Source organism: Schistocerca serialis, chromosome 8 (genome assembly GCF_023864345.2).
Source record: "Schistocerca serialis cubense isolate TAMUIC-IGC-003099 chromosome 8, iqSchSeri2.2, whole genome shotgun sequence".
NCBI classification, from domain to species: Eukaryota; Metazoa; Arthropoda; class Insecta; order Orthoptera; family Acrididae; genus Schistocerca; species Schistocerca serialis.
The window spans coordinates 410,625,490-410,650,744 of record NC_064645.1 but is presented as its reverse complement, the minus strand read 5'-3'; the positions used below and the strand labels follow the sequence as shown (position 1 = coordinate 410,650,744).

The 25,255-nt window shown below is 45.1% G+C and overlaps 1 protein-coding gene across 2 annotated transcripts in view; it reads left to right on the top strand.

Moving 5' to 3' along the window:
* LOC126416259 (medium-chain acyl-CoA ligase ACSF2, mitochondrial-like) overlaps window positions 1-25,255 on the top strand; it is a 254,749-nt gene that overhangs the window by 50,925 nt on the left and 178,569 nt on the right. For both annotated transcript variants that reach the window (XR_007575423.1, XM_050083889.1), the window contains exon 3: window positions 8,698-8,880. Coding sequence is in view for 1 of the 2 variants with exons in the window: in XM_050083889.1 (XP_049939846.1) it covers window positions 8,698-8,880 (183 nt within the window). In the remaining variant the exon portion in view is untranslated. The remainder of the gene's footprint in view (window positions 1-8,697; window positions 8,881-25,255) is intronic.

Here is a 25,255-nt window from a genome sequence, read left to right as displayed (position 1 = left end):
GCGAAGAATTCGTGCTGTATTAGTCTGACGCATTTTAAAGTTAACGCATTTATGTACGCGCACTATGTGATGGCTGTTTAAGTCACTGGAAGCTGCTTAACACACACACGCTCAATATTTTTACAAAGTGTGGCCTAGCTTCACATAAGTAACAAAAACAGGTGTTCGTGAACACAAGTAGTCAACAGTGCAACATAACGATGCGGGAATTTCGACATAAGTAACCTAAAAGTAATTTAGTTTTATCTGAGAGATTTGTTGAAAGTGTTTTTATATCTTATTAGCCATGGTTACAGTTGAACAGGCTGTTCCTTACATCGCTTTTTGTTGTAGGGCACTACGGCTCCAACATCACCAGAAGGGGAAAAACAGCTGTCAACTTATGTAAACTACAAATGTAATCTAAACAGAGGCAGCAGTCTGAAGATGAACCTGCCGGTTTGTAACGGGGAACGCCGCTATTTGTATAAATTAGCAGTGGCTGTATGTAGTTTTCTGGTTTGGGAGAATCAGCTTGTATTTTGCACACGGCCACGATTTCAAAATGTCAGTTTTCGACAAAATATCATATAAGGTCAGTTGTAGGTACTGCGGATGGCTAACTGCGGTTTATTCTACAAATTCTGGCAAAGTGTATCGCCGGCCGCTGGTAGCCGAGCGGTTCTAGGCGCTTCAGTCAGGAACCGCGCGACCGCTACGGTCGCAGGTTCGAATCCTGTCTCGGGCATGGATGTGTGTGATGTCCTTAGGTTAGTTAGGTTTAATTAGTTCTATGTCTAGGGACTGATGATCTCAGCAGTTAAGTCCCGTAGTGCTCAGAGCCATTTGAACCATTTGAAAAGTGTATCCAAAGTTCAGAACCTGGGAGTGGCTCCAGTTGTTGGAGTTTCTACCGGGTCACATTAAACGTAAGGTACCGAAGCAATTCACAGGTACTCTGCTAGAGTCGTTACGGTAGGTTCCATCAGTGCGAGAGTGTTATGGAAATTCTCTATGAAGCAGGTGGGAACCTTTGAAGGGAAGAAGAAGACCTTTTTGCGAAACGCTATTACGACAGTTTAGAAAATTAACATTTGCGACGGACTGCATAACGTTTCTACTGGCTCCGAAGTTTATTTAGCGTTAGGATCATGAGGGTAAAATAAAGGAGATAAGATGGTTCAAATGGCTCTAAGCACTATGGGACTTAACATCTGAGGTCATCAGTCCCCTAGAACTTAGAACTACTTAAACCTAACTAACCTAAGGACATCACACACATCCATACCCGAGGCAGGATTCGAACCTGCGACCGTAGCGGTCGCGCGGTTCCAGACTGTAGCGCCTAGAACCGCTCGGCCACCCAGGCCGGGTAACTGTGCATGAAACCAGCGGAATTAATCACTTGTGACTTCCAAAGTGTTACCAGCAGCCAGCTAGAACAATGGCTGTTCGTAGGGATAACAATGCCCCAGTAGCTCCTCAGAAGTAGTCAGTGCCTAGCAACGTTTGGGGTGGTGTAGAAATCGACGCCGCTGGACAGATTGTGGCATTTATGCCATTTTGCGCCCCGCTTTCATTCCTACAATGTACACTCCTGGAAACTGAATTCATTGTCCCAGGAAGGGGAAACTTTATTGACACATTCCTGGGGTCAGATACATCACATGATCACACTGACAGAACCACAGGCACATAGACACAGGCAACAGAGCATGCACAATGTCGGCACTAGTACAGTGTATGTCCACCTTTCGCAGCAATGCAGGCTGCTATTCTCCCATGGAGACGATCGTAGAGATGCTGGATGTAGTCCTGTGGAACGGCTTGCCATGCCATTTCCACCTGGCGCCTCAGTTGGACCAGCGTTCGTGCTGGACGTGCAGACCGCGTGTGACGACGCTTCATCCAGTCCCAAACATGCTCAATGGGGGACAGATCCGGAGATCTTGCTGGCCAGGGTAGTTGACTTACACCTTCTAGAGCACGTTGGGTGGTACGGGATACATGCGGACGTGCATTGTCCTGTTGGAACAGCAAGTTCCCTTGCCGGTCTAGGAATGGTAGAACGATGGGTTCGATGACGGTTTGGATGTACCGTGCACTATTCAGTGTCCCCTCGACGATCACCAGTGGTGTACGGCCAGTGTAGGAGATCGCTCCCCACACCATGATGCCGGGTGTTGGCCCTGTGTGCCTCGGTCGTATGCAGTCCTGATTGTGGCGCTCACCTGCACGGCGCCAAACACGCATACGACCATCATTGGCACCAAGGCAGAAGCGACTCTCATCGCTGAAGACGACACGTCTCCATTCGTCCCTCCATTCACGCCTGTCGCGACACCACTGGAGGCGGGCTGCACGATGTTGGGGCGTGAGCGGAAGACGGCCTAACGGTGTGCGGGACCGTAGCCCAGCTTCATGGAGACGGTTGCGAATGGTCCTCGCCGATACCCAAGGAGCAACAGTGTCCCTAATTTGCTGGGAAGTGGCGGTGCGGTCCCCTACGGCACTGCGTAGGATCCTACGGTCTTGGCGTGCATCCGTGCGTCGCTGCGGTCCGGTCCCAGGTCGACGGGCACGTGCACCTTCCGCCGACCACTGGCGACAACATCGATGTACTGTGGAGACCTCACGCCCCACGTGTTGAGCAATTCGGCGGTACGTCCACCCGGCCTCCCGCATGCCCACTATACGCCCTCGCTCAAAGTCCGTCAACTGCACATACGGTTCACGTCCACGCTGTCGCGGCATGCTACCAGTGTTAAAGACTGCGATGGAGCTCCGTATGCCACGGCAAACTGGCTGACACTGACGGCGGCGGTGCACAAATGCTGCGCAGCTAGCGCCATTCGACGGCCAACACCGCGGTTCCTGGTGTGTCCGCTGTGCCGTGCGTGTGATCATTGCTTGTACAGCCCTCTCGCAGTGCCCGGAGCAAGTATGGTGGGTCTGACACACCGGTGTCAATGTGTTCTTTTTTCCATTTCCAGGAGTGTATTATAGTATGTCGTGTATAGAGCGAAGCTGCATCAGTGGCCGATGGTCGGTAGTTGACTTCACGCCACGCGACGCCAGACGGTCACGTAGTTTCGAACACAGAACGTACGAGAGGCTTCCTATGTTGGAGCAGTGGAAGTAAACGTTCGGAGGGGTGCAAAGCCGCTTATCGCTTACAATTTGCTGTTGCAGATTACTACTAAATTTTAACTTCCAACCGTACATATGGTCTTGCTTGTACTGAGAGCAATCATTTAATAATTTCAACAACTTTAATAATGGGATTTTCACTCTGCAGCGGAGTGTGCGCTGATATGAAACTTCCTGACAGATTGAAACTATGTGCCGGATCGAGATTCGAACACGGGACCTTTGCCTTTCGGGGGCAAGTGGGTTACAAACAATTTCAGACAGAACAAATTTTAAGGAAATTTTTTAAAAATGAAATCAGTCTTCAAAATTTTAACATGGCTGAAGGCCTTTATGTTAAATTTAAAAAGAACGGAATTAATACACGGCCGAAGGCCTCGCACAATACTTCAAACTAAAATGAAAATCACAATATAAAACAAACAGAACAAGTGGCGCTCAGACGTGTTCCAAGGGTCGGCCTGAGAAGGTAGCTCAAACGTAAGGTGAGGTGAGACAGGCAGCCAAGAGATGACGTTAAATAGTCGGATGGCAACCCAAACTAGGGACGGCCCAAGGACCGACCAACAATTTAACCAATTCCCTTCCATCCAACCAACGGCACAACGATGGAAAATATCGGCCGAGGACGAGGATACGAACAGCACTACGCCTAAAAACAGCCAAGGGAACAATAACCACTCTAAGCAAAATATGAACCAAACACTTAAAAGGCTGTCGAACTACACGCCGTGCCGGAGAGCATCAACATGACGAGGAAAGGCACACTGCCGGAAAACTACGCTAACGACCAGGGCAGGTAACAGGGGCGTTAACGGCCACAGGACAGAAAATACCGCTGGTGCACTTCACTGGCAAGTAACAGTCAATTTAATAATTAAACACAATATAGGAAGATGGCTGCAAGGTTTCGCCGACTCCAGCACATCATACGTTGCTGCTAGCCCGAACGGCCCAGGGAGCAACAACCCGCAAATGAATGAAGAGATGTCACAATAGTTGAGGTTTCATAACAGGTTAACTGATAACTCAACTTCGGCATCCAGGTTCGGTGGCAACGAAATTTGTCGCTCTCGCAACTAGCACCTCACGATCCGACAGCGCGTGCTCACTGCCAGCAGTCCCGGCCTGGCCTTGCACCGCAGAGACTTCCTCGCTGCTCCATCCCAACTGACTGACTACCACGCACACCACCACCATCCGGAAATACTAGCGGTCACACCAAAGATAGTACGACAGTACTAGTATCGATAAGCGCTGCTGCTGCCACTCAAGGGGGCAAGACAGCAACTTTTTTACGCCAGTAAGTAAGGAAGAAACAAGACGCCACTCGATGTGACAAAATGCCAAAGAACAAACGGCATGAACGCGAGCCACACACGGCTCAATTAGACACATAGTCTAAGAGGAGATATTTCTGGCAGAGCCTACTGATTTGTTTCATTACTGTGTACACCATCTTGACTGAATGACAGTCGGCTAAGTGTCAAATTCCCTTAGCCAACTGTCATTCAGTCAAGATGGTGTACACAGTAATGAAACAAAGCAGTAGGCTCTGCCAGAAATATCTCCTCTTAGACTATGTGTCTAATAGTGTATTTTAATACGACAGTATGCCACACCAGGCAATTTATAACACTTCAAACCCTTGATAATGGCACTTTGAAGCCGAAATCATGATTGTGTAAGTGTAAATGTAACACTGTTAATAAACAACAGTCTAGTGGCGGTACTGACTTTAAAGAAATGTATTATGACTGTGGCCCCGCATTATGAAAAAAAATTATTAAACTACCGCCATTATTTATGTCCATGTCGCTGTTCCATGACTTGGAAATTGGAAATTTGTGGTAAGTTCCTATGGGACCAAACTGCTGAGGTCATCGGTCCCTAGGCTTACACACTGCGTAACTAACTGACGCTAAGGACAACACACACCCATGCCCGAGGGAGGACTCGAACCTCCGACGGGGTGAGCCGTGCGAACCATGGCACGGCGCCCAAGACCGCACGGCTACCCCGCACGGCTGCGTGACTTCATCTCAGTAAACAAAACGAATAACAAGGGTGCCACACGCTTCCCTGAGCGCACATGAGGTTACTTCAACATCTGTCGATGACTGTCCATCCAAGATAACACTCTGTGTCTTCCCCAACAAGTAATCTTGAATCCATTTACAAATATCGGTTGATACCTCATATTATTGTACTTTCTATAGAAGACGTATGTGTGATGCTGAGTCAGAAAGTCATGTGAGACAAGCGCGAATGGTACAGTGTGGTTATAACGAAAATTTCGCTACTTGAAAAATTAGTGATCGTTGGACACTGAAACGTTGTGGAAACCTTTAAGGACCTGCGGAAGAGAAATAACGAATAAAACATCGAAAGAAACACATTTTAATTTCCACAGAAGAAGGTAACATTTCTTAATTGCGTACCACGTTTACGTTCATGATTACAAACGTTGCTCAATGTGACGAGCATCTGCATCCACGATAGCCTTGAATCGCGCTAGAAATTTCTCTTCCGCTGCCCGAAACATCTCAGGTGGTATATTGCCTACCTCTCTCGCCATCCTCATCTTCAATCTTCAGCTTGTATTACTGCCCCTTTATAAACCCTGTCCCTGAGGTACCTTCACAGCCAGAAATCACACTGATTCAAATCTGGTCATCCTGGTCATCTTGGTTTTGAACGATTGCCCAACGAATCGGTTTTCTCCAAAAGTCTTACGGAGTAAGCAAGTTTCCTTACGAACAATGTGAGGCGTAGCTCCATCGTGCATCAAAACGGTTGAGTCCAAAGCACCTTTCTCTCGCAGCGAAGGGCTCACATGCTGACGAAGCAGGATACAGGAAAGTGTGCCATTCACGTTGCATATATTTGGGGTTGAGTTTCTCAACCCTGCGTCACTGTACTAGTAGCGACGCCAAATGGAAGTCATGACACTAACATTATTGACAACGCAAATCCTGCAGCGCACTGTCAACGTAATTCCTGTGAGGTGAATAGTTTTCTGTCTACACAGTCTCAAGTAGCGAAAGTTTAATTATAACCAACCTGTATTTCACATGATCGATGTTTTCGGAATCCATGCTGGTTGGCGTGGAGGAAGAAAGAAAGGAAGATTACAGTTTAACGCACCGTCAACAACGAGGTCATTAAAGGCGCAGCACAGTCTCAGCTTAAGGAAGGATGAGGAGGGAAATCGGCTGTGCGCTTCTCAAAGGAAGCGTTTCTCAACGCTACTGACACTAATTTCTAGTTGACACATACCTGGAGTGGTACGAGAGTTAAATTGCGGCAGTAATTCTGTGTTTTCTGTTGTAAATGAACATTTGAAAACAGAATTAAGCATTTCTGTTTTAGCTTTGCTACACTCAGTTTCAGTACCCGTTGCATCCGTAAGTGTCTGGACACAAACTTTGATGATCCCAACAGTCTTTACAATCAAAAAGGGTTTCTTCGAGTTCCGTGAGAGATCTTTCGATAATATTGTGCTACGGTAGTCATTGAAGGCTTCGCGTATTGCCATTTTGACAGTCAAACGTGTTTCATTCAGCTTCTCTCTATCTACAGCCCTATTCTTTCCTTTACACGTATTGTTCAGTAGTCTCTGTTTCTTTACAAGTTTCCTTACAGTGACAGTATCCCAATCAGAATGACTCATATTAGAAATTTCTAGGTACGTATCTATCCAGTGCATGGTCAACTATTCTTTTAAACTTGAGCTATAGTTCCTCCACATGTTTTTGTAAACTTGAGCCATAGTTTCTGCAATGTTCTTTTCCTGTGCTGAAAGTTTCATTGAAATAAGATTCTATTGTTTTTTATCTACTTTACTGAACGTATATTATATCTTTCTACTTGTTTTAGTTGTCCTTTGCGCATTGACGGCACTTTCAACAGTGGACGTTACATTTCATATGTGTTACGACCCGTGGCTCTACCCTTCATTCGATCCCTGCGAAACCCTACATTTCAGCAGGATAATGCACGACCGCACGTTGCAGGTCCTGTACGGACCTTTCTGGATACAGAAAATGTTCGACTGGTGCCCTGGCGGTCACATTCTCCAGATCTCTCACCAATTGAAAACGTCTGGTCAATGGTGGCGGTGCAACTGGCTCGTCACAATACGCCAGTCACTACTCTTGATGAACTGTGGTATCGTGTTGAAGCTGCATGGGCAGCTGTACCTGTACACGCCATGCAAGCTCTGTTTGAGTCAATGCCCCGGCGTATCAAGGCCGTTATTACGGGCAGAGGTGGTTGTTCTGGGTACTGATTTCTCAGGATGTCTTGTTTGTTGTGGTCTTCAGTCCTGAGACTGGTTTGATGCAGCTCTCCATGCTACTCTATCCTGTGCAAGCTTCTTCATCTCCCAGTACCTACTGCAGCCTACATCCCACTGAATCTGCTTAGTGCATTCATCTCTTGGTCTCCCTCTACGATTTTTACCCTTCACGCTGCCCTCCAATACTAAATTTGTGATCCCTTGATACCTCAGAACATGTCCTACCAACCGATCCCTTCTTCTAGTTAAGTTGTGCCATAAACTGCTCTTCTCCCCAATCCTATTCAGTACTTCCTCACTAGTTATGCGATCAACCCATCTAATCTTCAGCATTCTTCTGTAGCACCACATTTCGAAAGCTTCTATTCTCTTCTTGTCCAAACTAGTTATCGTCAATGTTTCATTTCCATACATGCCTACACTCCATACGTATACTTTCAGAAACGACTTCCTGACACTTAAATCTATACTCGATATTAACAAATTTCTCTTCTTCAGAAACGCTTTCCTTGCCATTGCGTCTACATTTTATATCCTCTCTACTTCGACCATCATCAGTTATTTTGCTCCCCAAATAGCAAAACTCCTTTACTACTTTAAGTGTCTCATTTCCTAATCTAATTCCCCCAGCATCACCCGACTTAATTCGACTACATTCCATTATCCTCGTTTTGCTTTTGTTGATGTTCATCTTATATCCTCCTTTCAAGACACTGTCCATGCCGTTCAGCTGCTCTTCCAAGTCCTTTGCTGTCTCTGATAGAATTACAATGTCATCGACGAACCTTAAAGTTTTTATTTCTTCTCCATGGATTTTAATACCTACTCCGAATTTTTCTTTTGTTTTCTTTACTGCTTGCTCAATATACAGATGGCATAGCATCGGGGAGAGGCTACAACCCCGTCTCACTCCCTTCCAACCACAGCTTCCCTTTCATGTCCCTGGACTCTTAAAACTGCCATCTGGTTTCTGTACAAATTGTAAATAGCCTTACGCTCTCTGTATTTTACCCCTGCCGCCTTCAGAATTTGAAGGAGAGTATTCAGTTCTAGTATAATATATTTGTCCAATGAATACCCGTTTATCATCTGCATTCCTTCTTGGTGTAGCAATTTTACTGGCCAGTAGTGTATGTTCTGGGTAACAGCTACGTAAGGTTTCCTTTGAGTTTTATTTCCCAGCAGTTGATTGAAATTTCGAAGGTCTCCCACGCGTGGCGTTCCCCCTGTGGCCCTCGGTTGTTCCGCACGTTGCGCCTGTGTTGCAGGTGGACCGGCTGGCGGCCGGCCTGCTGGACGCTGGGCTGCGTCGCGGGGACCGGCTGGCGCTGTGGGGCGGCAACTCGGCCGAGTGGTACCTGGCCGCGCTGGCCGCCGGGCGCGCCGGCATGGTGCTCGTCTGCGCCAACCCCGCCTACGAGGTCGCCGAGTTCCGCTACTGCCTCAACAAGGTGCGTGCCCTCGCCGCCCGCTCACTGTCCACTGCTCACATTCACTCAACGCTGCCCAGCCCACGCAACACAGTAATTTGTCGGGGTGCGACATAGCCACTTGTCATTACATCTACATCTATACTGTGCAAACCAACTTACAGAGATCTCCACCCACTCCTACTCTTACGGATTGATGGAGAGCCCTGCAGCACTACTTCAGACATTATTCGAGTCCATGTCAAGTCGTGTTGCGGCACTTCTGCGTGCTCTCGGTGGTCCTAAACGATATTAGGCATGTTGAAACCTTCCCGTCTCTTCTATATCGCTTTTCTTACGCAACCTTCCATTCTACAATAACCTATGAAACCTTCTCTTAGGATTTACATCTCTTGCTTAATAATAACAAATGAAATCTTCCCTTTGAAATTTATTCTTTTTCTCAATCTTCGCATACAAATTTAAATGCTGCTTGTTAAAAGTGATTTGCTGATTATTTTGACGAAACATAGAATGTGTCGTCGTTGTGGCCCTCAGTCGTTACCTCCAATAACCCAAAACTGTTCCTTACCTTTTTGTACTGTTACTGGATCGCCACCTGACTGCTACATCGAACTGCGACATGAATATACTTACTCTGTTTTACTATACTCTATTAACTGCTGGTGGGCTGCCATAATAAGTGGCTGTATTTATTACCAAAGCTGACGTTATTCTTTAATTAATTTGACTGAAGTTACGTAATTCGTAGTTAAACTTTTCCTTGACAACAACAAATTTTGCAAAGTTTTACGTTGATAGTTTTTGGGATGGATTATAATCAATAATGCAATATTCCTGGCAAAAATTAATTATATTCTGAATGAAATGATTTTACAAACGTTCAAATGGGACTTACTTTTTACAATAATCTTACAACTAGCATTGCGCAAACGTACCTTCAGTAGTCTTGGAGTTTCTCAAAAAAATAATTCAATAATATTAGTTCCTCTTATGATAATAGTTAGCTGATGTTTCTGTACATCCGTTTATAAGCTCTTGTAAATCATAGCTGGTGGCTTGCAGGCACACCGCTCCTCTCAACCTCTCGCTTCAGATCTGCTACCGACTCGCTTCGCACCTCGCTTACTACGAACGCTAAAGTGCGGTCTCTCCCGCCAACAATGCTTTCTGGTGCATACAATCCCTGCTACCATTACAAAATGTATCAGTGCGCGGTCTTTCCCGCTCTTTTCTTAAAATGTATCCATATGCGGTCTCTCCCGCCCTTTTTAAAATTATATCAATGTGCGGTCTCTCCTGCCAACAATACTTTGGTGCATGCATTCCCTGCTACCACAATTATTTCCAACATGACAAATATTAATTATTCCTACTTAATCGTATTAATAAAATATATAAATCTTTCATAAATTGTGGTTTGACAATAGACAATAGAAATATACACTTCTTACAATGTGTACCAGTTTCTTTGGCTCTTCAGTGTATAACAGTAGACTACAGAACGCCCCTCTTGCTTTGACTGCCACGCGAGATGGCCGAGAATTTCTGAGACACTTTAGCGCTAACTAAATGGACCTGTAAAGAAATGCATTGCTCTTCTTTGAACCTTAATCAAATGTGTCGCTCTTCCTAGGATCTTCTCTATTTCTTTTATCCTACCTGATATGGGCGGCAAACTGACGAGCAGTATTCAAGTTTCGGTCGAACAAGGGTTTTGTAAGCTACATCCTTCTTGGATGAATTACATTTCTCGAGAATTCTTCCAATGAATGTCAGTCTAGCATATGTCTATTTTTCTATTAGTTTTAAGTGGTCACCCCACTTCCAATCGCTCCATACGTGTACTCCTAGATAATGGGTGCTTATAATTAAACTTTCACTGCTGGAGTCAGTGTAGACGGAAAACTATTTACTGGAAAGATACCTAACCTTACATGAATAACCTTCAGACTGTGAACTGTAGGATTTGCGCTGTTAGCAGTGTTAGTGTCATGACTTGACGTTAACTTCAAATGACTCTGAGCACTATGGGACTTAACATCTGAGGTCATCAGTCCCCTAGACTTCTTGTTGTTGTTGTGGTCTTCAGTCCAGAGGCTGGTTTGATGCAGCTCTCCATGCTACTCTATCCTGTGCAAGCTTCTTCATCTCCCAGTACGTACTGCAGCCTACATCCTTCTGAATCTGATTAGTGTATTCATCTCTTGGTCTCCCTCTACGATTTTTACCCTCCATGCTACCTTCTAGTACTAAATTGGTGATCGCTTGATGCCTCAGAACATGTTCTACCAACCGATCCCTTCTTCTAGTCAAGTTGTGCCACAAGCGTCTCTTCTCCTCAATCCCATTCAATACCTCCTCATTAATTATATGATCTACCCATCTAATGTTCAACATTCTTCTGTAGCACCACATTTCGAAATCTTCTATTCTCTTCTTGTCCAAACTAGTTATCGTCCACGTTTCACTTCCATACATAGCTACATTCCATACAAATACTTTCAGAAACGACTTCCTGATCGATGTTAAAAATTACTCTTCTTCAGAAACGCTTTCCTTCCCATTGCCAGTCTACATTTTATATCCTCTCTACTTCAACCATCATCAGTTATTTTGCTCGCCAAATAACAAAACTCCTTTACTACTTTAAGTGTCTCATTTCCTAATCTAATTCCCTCAGCATCACCCGACTTAATTCGACTACATTCCATTATCCTCGTTTTGCTTTTGTTGATGTTCATCTTATATCCTCCTTTCTAGACACAGTTCACTTCGTTCAGCTGCTCTTCAAGGTCCTTTGCTGTCTCTGACAGAATTACAAGGCCATCGGCGAACCCCAAAGTTTTTATTTCTTCTCCATGGATTTTTCTTTTCTTTCCTTTACTGTTTACTCAATATAAGGATTTAATAACATCGGGGATAGGCTACAACCCTGTCTCACTCCCTTCCCAACCACTGCTTCCCTTTCATGCTCCTCGGCTCTTATAACTGCCACCTGTATTTTACTCCTGCCACCTTCAGAACTTGAAAGAGAGTATTCCAGTCAACATTGTCAAAAGCTTTCACTAAGTCTACAAGTGCTAGAAACGTAGGTTTGCCTTTCCTTAATCTATTTTATAAGATAAGTCGTAGGGTCAGTATTGCCTCACGTGTTCCAACATTTCTACGGAATGCAAACTGATCTTCCCCGAGGTCGGCTTTTACCAGTTTTTCCATTCGTCTGTAAAGAAATCGTGTTAGTATTTTGCAGCCGTGGCTTATTAAACTGATAGTTCGGTAATATTCACACCTGTCAACACCTGCTTTCTTTGGGATTGGAATTATTATATTCCTTTTGAAGTCTGAGGGTATTTCGGCTGTCTTATACATCTTGCTCACCAGAAGGTAGAGTTTTGTCAGGGCTGGCTCTCCCAAGGCTATCAGAAGTTGTAATGGAATATTGTCTACTCCCGGGGCCTTGTTTCGGATTAGGTCTTCCAGTGCTCTGTCAAACTCTTCATGCAGTATCATATCTCCCATTTCATCTTCATTTACATCCTGTTCCATTTCCATAGTATTGTCCTCAAGTACATCACCCTTGTACAGACCCTCTATATACTCATTCCACCTTTCTGCTTTCTCTTCTTTGCTTAGAACTGGTTTTCCATCTGAGCTCTTGATATTCATACAAGTGGTTCTCTTTTCTCCAAAAGTCTATTTAATTTTCCTGTAGGCAGTATCTATCTTGCCCCTACTGAGATAAGCCTCTACATCCTTACAGTTGTTCTCTAACCATCCCTGCCTAACCATTTTGCATTTCCTGTCGATCTCATTTTTGAGACGTTTGTATTCCTTTTTGCCTGCTTCATTTACTGCATTTTTATATTTTCTTCTTTCATCAATTAAATTCAATATATCTTCTGTTACCTACTTGATCCTCTGCTGCCTTCACTATTTCATCCTTCAAAGCAAGCCATTCTTTTTCTTCTGTATTTCTTTCCCCCATTCTTGTTCATCGTTCCCTAATGTTCTCCCTGAAACTCTCTACAACCTCTGGTTCTGTCAGTTTATCCACACCCCATCTCCTTAAATTCCCACCTTTTTGCAGTTTCTTCAGTTTTCATCTACAGTTCATAACCAATAGATTGTGGTCAGAGTCCACATCTGCCCCTGGAAATATCTTACAATTAAAAATCTGGTTCCTAAATCTCTGTCTTACCATTATATAATCTACTTGAAACCTTCGAGTATCTCCAGGCCTCTTCCACGTATGCAACCTTCTTTTATGATACTTGAACCAAGTGTTAGCTACGGTTCAGTTATGCTCTATGCAAGATTCTACCAGGTGGCTTCCTCTTTCATTTCTTACCCACATTCCATATTCACCCCTAGACTTAGAACTACTTAAACCTAACTAACCTAAGGACATCACACACATCCATGCGCGAGGCAGGATTCGAACCTGCGACCGTAGCAGCAGCGCGGTTCCAGACTGAAGCGCCTAGAGCCGCTCGGTCGCAGCGGCCGGCCGACGTTAAGTACCGGTACTGGTACGGCGACGTAGAGTTGAAACACAAGTATTAGTATGCATTACAGCTGCAAACAGTCAACGTGGGTCTGGACGAGTCGAGCAGAGCTTTACTCGTAAAGCTACTTTATCGAAAGAACGAGAATAGTGCTGCTGCTCCTCGTGACTATCGACGCACTGCTCATTAGTTAGCTCAGTTACTCCGTAACACATCTGGAGGAAACCGAATCTAGTTAGGTTTAAGTAGTTCTAAGTTCTAGGGGACTGATGACCACAGATGTTAAGTCCCATAGTGCTCAGAGCCATTTGAACCATTTTTAAAACCGAATCACTGGCCGATTGTTCAAATCCAAGATCACTAAAACCATTTGATTTGAACCAATCATATTTCTGGCTGGGGGTTACTGAAGGGCAGGGTTTATCAACAGTACACTATCACACATCGTTGGCTGATGACGTTTATGGTTGAAGACGAGTATGGCGAGGGAAGTAGCCAATGTCCCACATAAGATGTTTCAAGCACTAGTAGAACAATCTCTAGTGCAGTTCCAGGCTGTCGTGGGTGCAGACGTTCGCCACACTGACCAAGCACGAAGGAATTATCCCAATGAGACGGAAATCGGTGGACGTAATGAACAGTGACTGTGCAGACAAACATATGATTACAATTTTAGAATAACTGGATGAATTACTCAAGAGAAAGATCTTCACAATTTTAACCAGTCTATAACTTGTTGGTACGAGGTGGAATCCAAAATTTTCGGGACTGGTGCTGCCATCTGGAAAGTAGAAGTAGTAGATCTTTGCACCGCTAGGTGGCGACAGCTGCATATCTGATGAGTCAGTGTGTGGAGTGGCATTTAGCTGGGAGAACGTGTTGCGTGTGCACAGCGATTTCCGTAAAACTCTGTGTTTGGTGTGTGGCGATTTTACGATGGATCCGCGAACAGAACAGCGCATGTGTATCAAATTCTATGCGAATATCGGGAAAAGTGCTACAGGGACCCTTGCAACGATTCAACAAGTGTTTAGGGGACACAGCATCAACCGCATGTGTGTGTTTGAGTGGCATGCTCGGTTCAGGGCCGGCTATACAGACGTCGAAGATGATGCTCACACTGGAAGGCCCATTGGCCGCACAACGCCAGACATTTTTGCCAAATTTCAACAATTGGTTTGTGCGGATCGACGTCGAACCATTCAAGACCTTGCGGATGAAGTGGGTGTTGGTTATGGGACATACGATTGTTGGATGATGAATTGGGCATGCATCATGTCGCCGCAAAATTTGTGCCAAGGATCTTGACTGCCGATCAGAAGGCACAGCATGTTGAAGTGTGCACAGACCTTCGTCAGACAGCGTCTGTGAACCAACCTTCTTGTGACGGGTTATCACTGGCGACGAGAGCTGGATTTTCGATTATGATCCAGGTACAAAGCAACAATCGTTCCAATGGAAGAGCCCGGGCTCTGCAAGACCCAAAAAAGCGAGACTGGTGAAGAGCAAAGTGAAGAGCATGATCATTGTTTTCTTTGATACCAAGGGAATTGTGCACAAAGAATTCGTCCCACCCAACCAAACAGTGAACTCCGCATACTACTGTGACGTTTTGCGATGGCTCCTTGAAAACATGTGGCGACGACGGCTCTAACTTTGGGATCAACGGCACTGGCTGCTGCATCACGGCAACACGCCCTGTCACACGTCCTTGCTCACCAGGAACTTTTTGGCAAAAAACAACATGGCGGTTGTACCCCACCCACTGTAGTCGCCAGATATGGCACCTTGCAACTTCGTGCTATGCCAAAACTGAACCTCAAGTTGAAAGGGCGTCGGTTCGACACTCTAGAGAGGATTCAAGAAGCATCGATGGTAGTGATAAACACCCTCAAAGAACAGGAATTCCAGAAAACGTTTGACCAGTGGCAGAAGCGCTGGGACTGGTGTGTACATGCGGATGGGAACTACTTCGAGGGTGATGGTGACCATTAGTCCAAAGGTAAGCTTTTCAACAGATGGCAGCACCAGTCCCGAAAATTACGGATAGCACCTCGTATACCTCCGTCCCCTATACAAGCAGTTATTCGGCTCCGCATTGATTGTTGGATCTCCTCCTGAGGGATATCATGCCAAATTCTGTCTGAATGTTGCATCAGATCCTCAAAATCCCGAGCTGGTTGGAGGGTTTAACCCATAATGCTCCGAACGTACTCAATTGGCGAGAGATTCGTCGACCTTGCTAGCCAAGGTAGGGTTTGGCAAGAATGAAGACAAGCAGTACAAACACTCGCTGTGTGCACGCGGGCATTATCTTGCTGTAATGTAATCCCAGGATGGCTTTCCATGAAGGGCAAGAAAACAGGGTGTAGAATATCGTCGACGTGCTGCTGTGCTGTAAGGGTCCTGTGGATGACAACCAAAGGGGTCCTGCTTTGAAAAGAAATAACACCCCAGACCATCTCTCCTGTCTGTCGGGCAGTACAGCGGGCGACCTTTCAGGTTAGTATCTCACCGCTGTCCGAGGCGTTTCCAGATACATCTTCGGCCTGGAACCTCATTGACTGGGGTAGAATTGTCTTCAGTGATGAGTCCCGCTGCTAAGTGTGTTCCGATGACCAGCTGAGATTGGTCTGGAGATGGAGACCCCACCGGGTACCTGCCGTATGGCCCGTCAACTGGGAGTGATAGTCTCGGTTGCCATTTCTTTTCAGTGCAGAATCTCTTGGAATGTTGTTCATGGCACCCTTACAGCACAGCCGTACGTCGACGATATTCTACGCCGCGTTTTGTTGCCCTCATTGGCAAGCCATCGTGGGCTTACATTTCAGCAAGATAATGCCCACTCGCACACAGGAAGAGTTTCTACTGCTTGTCTTCCGCTTACCAAACATTACCATAGCCAGCAAGGTCGTCGGATCTCTCCCCAATTGAGAACGTTTGGAGTATTATGAGCAGGACCCTCCAACGAGTTTGGGATTTTGACGATCTAATGCGGCATTTGGACAGAATTTGGCTCGATATCCTTCAGGAGGACATCCAACATCTCTATCTATAAATGCAAAGCCAAATAACTGCTTGCATAAGTGCAAAGGCGAACCAATGCGTTATTAACTTGGCCAATTTGTCAAGCTCTTTCTCTTCAATAATTAATCCACTTTTTCTGAAATTGTAATCATTTGCTTGTCAGTATATGTACACAACATCTACCAATTTCCATCCCATTCGCATAATTCCTTCGTGATACTCGCTTTTGCTTTTTTGTCATAGAATGTGTCCTATTTTGTCAGGATTTGTTAGAACTGAAATTAGTCAGATTTGTTAGAATTGACATAACTGTTAGCGGTCTCACAAAACTTTCCTCACTCCACAGGGTGATCGCACGAAGCGCACTATACCGTGACCTGCTGTTCAGGCTTGCTCAGACCAAACAGACTGTCATGCTCGCCAAAATCGGCATGTAATATGGGGCATCCCCGTGCCATGTTATCTGCTCCAGTCATACAGAGATAAGTAAGGGCAGATGCGATACATTACATACAAAATCGATATCGGAACCCTCACAACTACACTACTTGCCATTAAAATTGCTACACCAAGAAAAAATGCAGATGATAAACGGGTATTCAGTGGACAAATATATTATACTAGAACTGACATGTGATTACATTTTCACGGAATTTAGGTGCATAGATCCTGAGAAATTAGTACCCAGAACAACCACCTCTGCCCGTAATAACGGCCTTGATACGCTTGAGCATTGAGTCAAACAGAGCTTGGATGGCGTGTACAGGTACAGCAGCCCATGCAGCTTCAACACGATACCACAGTTCATCAAGAGTAGTGACTCTCGTATTGTGACGAGCCAGTTGCTCGGCCACCATTGACCAGACGTTTTCAATTGGTGCGAGATCTGGAGAATGTGCTGGCCAGGGCAGCAGTCGAACATTTTCTGTATCCAGAAAGGCCCTACAGCACCTGCAACATGCGGTCGTGCATTATCCTGATGAAATGTATGGTTTCGCAGGGATCGAATGAAGGGTAGCGCCACGGGTCGTAACACATCTGAAATGTAACGTCCACTGTTCAAAGCGCCGTCAATGCGAACAAGAGGTGACCTAGACGTGTAACCAATGGCACCCCATACCATCACGCCGGGTGATATGCCAGTATGGAGATGACGAATACACGCTTCCAATGTGCGTTCACCTCGATGTCGCCAAACACGAATGCGACCATCATGATGCTGTAAACAGAATCTGGATTCATTCGAAAAAATGACGTTTTGCCATTCGTGCACCCAAGTCCGTCGTTGAGTACACCATCGCAGGCGTTCCTGTCTGTGATGCAGCGTCAAGGGTAACCGCGGCTATGGTCTCCGAGCTGATAGTCCCTACTGCTGCAAACGACGTCGAACTGTTCGTGCAGATGGTAGTTGTCTTGCAAACGTCCCCATCTGTTGACTCAGGGATCGAGACGTGGCTGCACGATCCGCTACAGACGTGCAGATAAGATGCCTGTCATCTCGACTGCTAGTGGTACGAGGTCGTTGGGATCCAGCACGGCGTTCCGTATTTCCTCCTGAACCCACCGTTTCCATGTTCTGCTAACAGTTATTGGATCTCGACCAACGCGAGCAGCAATGTCGTGATACGTTAAACTGCATTCGCGATAGGCTACAATCCGACCTTTATCAAAGTCGGAAACGTGATGGTACGCATTTCTTCTCCTTATACCAGGCATCACAATAAGGTTTCACCAGGCAACGCCGGTCAGCTGCTGTTTGTGTATGAGAAATCGGTTGGAAACTTTCCTCATGTCAGCACGTTGTAGGTGTCGCCACCGGCGCCAACCTTGTGTGAATGCCCTGAAAAGCTAATCATTTGCATATCACAGCATCTTCTTCCTGTCGGTTAAATTTAGCGTATGTAGCACTTCGTCTTCGTGGTGTAGCAATTTTAAAAGCTAGTAGTGTATAATCGTTCTCTCACGCCAAGTTGCATCATTGGGTTGACAGTTTCCGCCTCTTAACTGTAATGTAGTGTGGGAGTTTCATAGTAGACTGATCGATATCTGTCAGTTGCACTGTTTCTTTAACTTTTTTGTGTTCAGTGATCTTCCTGTTCTTGTTAGCTAGCTGTTATGTTCATATCATGATTTTTGTCTGTGTGTAATAAAAGCGAATATTATCACATCGGTAATTTGTGTATGTGTTTTATGTGTAGATGTTAGTGTGCCCACATAATTCGTGACCCTGAAGACGAAATTATGTGTTCCAGATAGCTATCCAATACCAAAAATCTAGGATTTCACATGTGTTCTGAGGTGGAAGGGGCACAATTTTTAATATGTAACATTGGTGAAAAGATGCCAGTGACAACCAATAACATATCTAAAACTACAGTGATAATGCCTGTTTGGATTGTATGAGTTTTTGAGTATGGTTTTTGGGGTAAAAACGCGACCCAGATGTGGCAACATATTTTGGGTACCTTCTAAGTGGCCTTCCATTTCTTCACTTACCTTGATGACTAATTACATGATGACTAATTACATGAATATCACTTAAGGACAGTGCGATAGAGGCTAACTGATAATGGAATTACACTCATTGAGGACTAGTACCTCCTCTGTAAACCTTGGTAATCTTCCTTAGCTGTAAAGTGTCAGTACACAACATCACACCTTTACCTGGGAAGTTATATACTTTTGTGTCCTTCCTGCCCAGGAACCACTGCAACACAAATGCCTCTCACAAACACAGTGGAAGGTCACAGCACAATAGGCAAGCGCCCTCTCCACTGGACACAATGACAACTGTGTTCAAGGACTTGCAAGAAAGCACCATTGCTGTGTTACTCTATCACCCCACTCATGAGGTGCACTTAGTTTTGTTTGTTGACACCAGCAATACACTCGGCGCAGCAGTACACCAAAAAGTTAACAGATATTGGCAACCTCTGAGTTTCTTTCCCCGAAAGGTGCAACACACCAAACATTTTGGAGCACTTACGACAGGGAGCTCTTAGTGACCTATGAGAGCATCCTACATTTCCATCCCCTGGTCTGTTACAATTACACTGACTACAAACCAATCGTGTCAGTGATCGAAAAGATCAGCGACAAGTGCTCTCCACGCTAATTCAGACACATCAAATATGCCTGCCAATTTACAATAGATATCTGCCACACTAATGGCTCCTACAATATTGCAGCTGCCTACTGTTCTCATAGCAACAGCCTCATGCCTCCTTTGAACTACAATGACCTTACCTCTGCGCAGTCTTCAGATCAACAACTTCAACGGTTATTGAATGACTCCCCCACCAGCCTATGCCTGCAACTGTTGGTTGCACCTTATGGTACGGCAAGTTTATTGTGTGATGTGTCTAGAAACAACCTGAGACCCTACATCATGCTTTAGTGTTGATAGAAAGCTTTTGACAGAATCCACAACCTGGTGTACTCTGGGACCAATGTCGCTGTCAGATGACTGATTGATTCGTGTGGCTTTCAGTGAGCACAGATGCATGTGCCTGGGCTAGTGCATGCTTATAGAGCCAATGCAGCGAGCCCAGGCGTCATGTGCACGCAGATGTGGGACGTTTTCCAGCGTCAGTGATCAGGTTCGGGCATGTTCTCATTGGCTTAGTTGGCCCTCTTGCCCCATCTGAAAGTTACAGATCCGTACTCATGGCTGTGGCCAGATGCACACGTTGGCCAGAGGCTGCTCCCGTCAAGGACATATCTGCTGAGATGACTACTAGGACGTTCATTGAGACCTGGTTGGCACATTTCAGTTACCCTCTGCGCGTCACTAAAGACCAAAGGCGGTAATTTGAGTGTAACCTTTTCAATGAACTATCAAAATTGTACAGTTTCCATCTACCACCTGGCAAGCAGCAGCATGGTTCAGAGATGGCGCCGCACTTTAAAAGCCACCAAAATGTGCCACAATGATGCTTGGACTTCAGTATTGTCCCTGGTTCTGCTAGGACTACGGACGGCCTTCGAAACAGACCTCAGTTCCTCGTCAGCAGAGATGGGCTACAGCAAAGCTCTGCACGTCCCAGCAGATTTCCTCATCCAATCACCACTGCCGGATTAGTCACAGCTTCTCCACCTGGTACAAAGATTACGGGACCAGTGCCACCCTATGGATCTGATTCGGTTTCCATGCACAAGGTGATAGCAGACTTCTCTCACCTCATGCTTCACACAGACATCGTCTGCCCAGCACTACAATCTCCTTAATCGAGATCGTTCCTGGTTCTAGGGCAAAGGGAACACACGAGGGATATCGTCCAAAATGGCAAGTGCACCAAAGTCTCCCCTGAGCGCGTTAAGCCTTCCTGGATTTAGCGCCAACTTCCGAAGGTCTCACTCTGACATAAGGGAACCACTTCCTCATACTCCTCCCTTCTGTCTCGTACTAATGCTGCAAATCTGGCCTCCATTCCCAGAATCAGCTGTATCATGTATGACAGTTATGTGTACATCACACCTAGCCATCCATACACTAGCTGGACATGCTGTCAAGTGTGAATTCACCTGTATGCCCAGTGCTCTGCGCTTTAGGGGAATGGGGCCTATTGGGAGTGACATAATCAACTAATCGATGCTTTTTGGATTTAAAAACATGGCACAGATGTGACAACATTTTTTGGATGGGGTTGTAAGGGGACTTCATTTTCCTTCACTTACTCTGATGACACACTCGTGTTTTCTAAAAACCGTGAGTTATATGAACATCACATAAGGGCAGTGCTATAGAGGCTGACTGACTATGGAATTATGCTTAGTGAGCACAAGTGTGTTGTCAGTGAACCTGCGGTAACCTTCCTTGGCTGTAAAGTATCAGCCCATGCACCACACCCTGGGTTGTGGACTGTTACTTTCACTTTTTATAGTTTTTGCTCTTCCTGTTCTTGTTAGTTTTCTCATGTATTTGCATCGTGATTTTTTTCAGTGTGTAATAAAAGTGAATATTATCACACAGGCAATTCACGTATGTGCTTTATATGTAGACAATAGTGTTCCTACACGTTCCAACCAATGTATCATGACGTTTTACTGTGTGCCATAGTTCTATGGAGCATATCAGGATATTTTGTTCTATCCAATTATCCAATATCCAATATATTCGTAAGTTTATAATAATACGCATTTTACTTTTCATCCTGAGCTGTAATACTCCCTAACCAATTTTGAGACTGTCAGTGCCTGCAAGGACAGCCAACTGCAAGATCTGCTTGCCAGTATTTCAGGCAATAGTAAAAACCTGGAAAAGTGGTTACCTTACTCTTCCCACTTAGTGATAACGAGAGTAAGATCACCCTGTTGGTCAGTTTCGGTTTATACACGACCGGAGTCGGTCACAGTCCAAAATTTTGTTTCTATTCTATGACAGAGAGCCGCATTGTTTGTAAACAGCGGTTTATGCTTGCTTTGTGAATGGCTCTAATAAGACTCAGCAGTGATGAAAAGTAATGTCCTGAGTAATGATGATTACTTAGCTAAGATAATGATTCAGAAAGCTATGTAGGTAACATCTGTTCGTGATTAAGTTAATGACATACAGTTATGTTAGACTTTTCCTTCAAGTTATACAGTAAGTTACAAATGTCATCCCATAGTAAGTCTGTGTTGCAACAAGAGTGGTAAATTGGCAGAAGAGAGTATATGATCTGAGTTCCCTTCCGACACAATGCCACTGTGGTATGGTTAACAGGTTCATCACAGTGTTGTGAAATGGTGTGGTAACTGCAAACTTACTACACAGCTGAAAAGGAGAGAAGATTAGGGTTTAACGACCAGTCGACAACGACGTCACTAGAGATGGAGCACAAGCTGGGATTAAGGAAGGTTGGACAAAAAAAAGAAAGAAACGGCAATGTGCCTTCAAAAGAACCGTTCTGGTATTCACCTAAAGTGATTCATGGAAATCATGGAAAAAATAAATTTGGACGGCCGGAAACAGACATGAACCACTGTCCTTCTGAATGCGTGTCCAGTGTACTAACCACTGTGCCACCTCACTTGGTCTCAAAGTTGAAGTATGCAGGACAGTACGATTCTTCTCAGCAAAGCACACGAAATGTGTTACCATTTTGTTTTTGAATATAAACTTCATTGTTAATACAATCTCAAAGGAACAATTACTACAATGAAAAGCCGTCCATGGAGATTTGTTCTAACTCAGCACACGCTCAATATGTCGACCATTTCGTTTCCTAACTTCCTTCAAACGAACACTGAAGTTAATGATTACCCTAGGGCACATGTCTTCCGTAATTTCACTGCAAGCTTGAAGAATAATTCTTCTGAACTCCATTAAACCACGTGGACGTTTCGGGAAAATTTTTTCCTTTAGGCTCCCCCAAAGAAAAATGTCACATGGATTGAGGTCTGGACTATTGGGGGACCAATTTTGTCCGTCATTGAAGCGACCTGGAAACCTGAGTGAAATGATCCGCATGTCGAAATGCTCGTGTAAAAACTCCAACACAGTGTTAGCAGTATGTGGCCTTGCTCCATCTTGCATGAACCACTGCGTTTTGAAGGGCAAGGCAGTAGCAAGAAGCTGTGGAATGAAGCTATTGCGAAGCATGCTCAAATAACGCTCGCTGTTCACAGTTTCTTCGAAGAAAAAGCGTCCAATAAGTCCGTGACTGGAAATTGCTGCCCACGCTGTAATCCTCGGAGCATAATGTTGTCGTTCATGAAGCACTTGAGGGTTTTCAGTGGCCCAAAAGCCTCACCGTCTAAATGAAAATGCGCCTTGTCTGAAAACCAAACGTTGTTGAGAGTCTCTTCCGTATCCTCTGCACAACAAACAGTAGTCTGTGCTGCTTGTGTTCTTCAGTGAGATTCTGTGCACAGGCCATCTTGTATGAGTACATATGGAGGTCACTTTTAAGAATGCGTTGAGCGGAGCGTCTGGATATTCCCAGTTGCACTTCTGCCTTTCTACACGATTTCACCGGACTTCTCTGTGCAGCAACTCGTACCGCTTCAATATTCTCCAGCGAACAAACAGGCGTAGGCCGAGGTCGCTTCGCTTCCAATACTGTTCCTTCCTGTAAAAATTTATCGTACAATCTGTGGATGGTCTTCTTGCAAGGGACCCATCGTGTGTTAAACTGTTGTCGAAAACGCCTCTGAGTCACAACAAGGCTTTTCGTTTCATGAAAAAGTAACGCAATTGCCGATCGTTGCTGTGTCGTCAGTCTTCCATTGTCAGCCATTGCTGCTACTAGTCTCCTAGCGGCAGCATCGTGAATTACACGTCATTTCGTAACTCATTTGTTTTTCTAAGTTCTGCTGGTACTGCTGTAGAGATCCCAGAGGTATATGTAATGTGCGTCGTAAATTGTGAAAGAAGCAATTGGTAACACATTTCGTGCGCCACCCTGTAATTGGGAGAGAAGGCCATCGACATCGACCACAGACGACAATATACAGGAAACCGAGGAAGTGATTCACAGCAATCGTGGAGTTTCGAACGATGAGGATCTTCAAAAAGTGGTTCTCGAATGGCTCCGTGATGGAGGAGCAATTTTCCATCATCGAGGAGTTGAACGATCTGTAGAGCATCCTGAGTGCTCTTTGCAGAGACTTGGTGACTATGCTGAAAAGTAGTGTGTCCCTTTGGAGTGCGAGTGTAACTTTCTTTTCGAACTTCCGTCTTACAATGTAGAAGTAGATCAGTACTGTTAAGAAAGAATATGAGTTTGAGGCATGTTCTATACTCCAATAGAAAAAGTGTATTTGAAAAAAATTCAATATATTGTTTATATAGTTGTTGAATACTTTTCCACATAATCGCTATCCTTTTCCGTGCATGTAATGAACCGTGGGACAAACTTCTTTATGCCGTCCTCAATAAGTCTCCCATCAACTCATTCCCGCACTTCAGAACCTTCCTTTGCACCTTCTCGTCAGTCGAAAATTTAATTCTGCTCATGTGTGCCTTCAGGGAGATGAAAAAATGATAATCCGAAGGCTCCAAGTCACGGGAGTGTGGGTGTATGTGTGTGTGGGAGAGGGGGGTGGAGGGGGGGGGGGTCAAAACATGCCAACCAAATGAGTCCACGACTGTCTTGCTGGGTAAGACTAAGTGAGGGCAGACGTCGTCTTGTAACAAGCACATTCCTCTCGTCAGCACTCCCCCCCTTTTGTTCTGAATTCTGCTTTTGAGTTTGTTTAGCATCTTAAAATACCGTTGTGCGTTGATGGTCTCTCCCTGAGACAGAAACTCGACCAAAATTATGCCTTTTCCGTTCCAAAACACTGAGACCACGGTTTTTGGCCAAAATGGTGATTTTGAATTTTTTGACAGATGGGGAATTGGTGTCGCTCCACTGTGGCAGCTGTCTTTTTGTCTCAGGCCTGTAACAAGCCGCTCTCGTTTATTCTGAACCGTAGAGCCCAGAAAATCCTCACCTTCCAATTCAAATCGCTCAAGAAACTCGCGGGCGCTATTGGCCCAGTTTTTCTTGCGCTGCTTTGTCAGTTGTTTTGGGACTTATCTTGAGCACAGTATCGTCGCGTTTCTGCAAGTGTCTCGCGTAGGAGAGTTCTGGAGAGTTGTGGAAATATTACAGGTATTTTACCCATTGTCAATCAGTGGTCTTAGAGAACAGTTTTCTCGATTTTTTGCACCAACCCACCTGTCGAAATGGAATGTCTTCCACTCCTCTGTTAGTCACGGTATTTGCTCTACCTCCACTAAATTCCCTGTACCACTTAAACACTCGCCGGCCTGGGTGACCGAGCGGTTCAAGGCGCTACAGTATGGAACCGCGCGACCGCTACGGTCGCAGGTTCGAATCCTGCCTCGGGCATGGATGTGTGTGATGTCCTTAGGTTAGTTAGGTTTAAGTAGT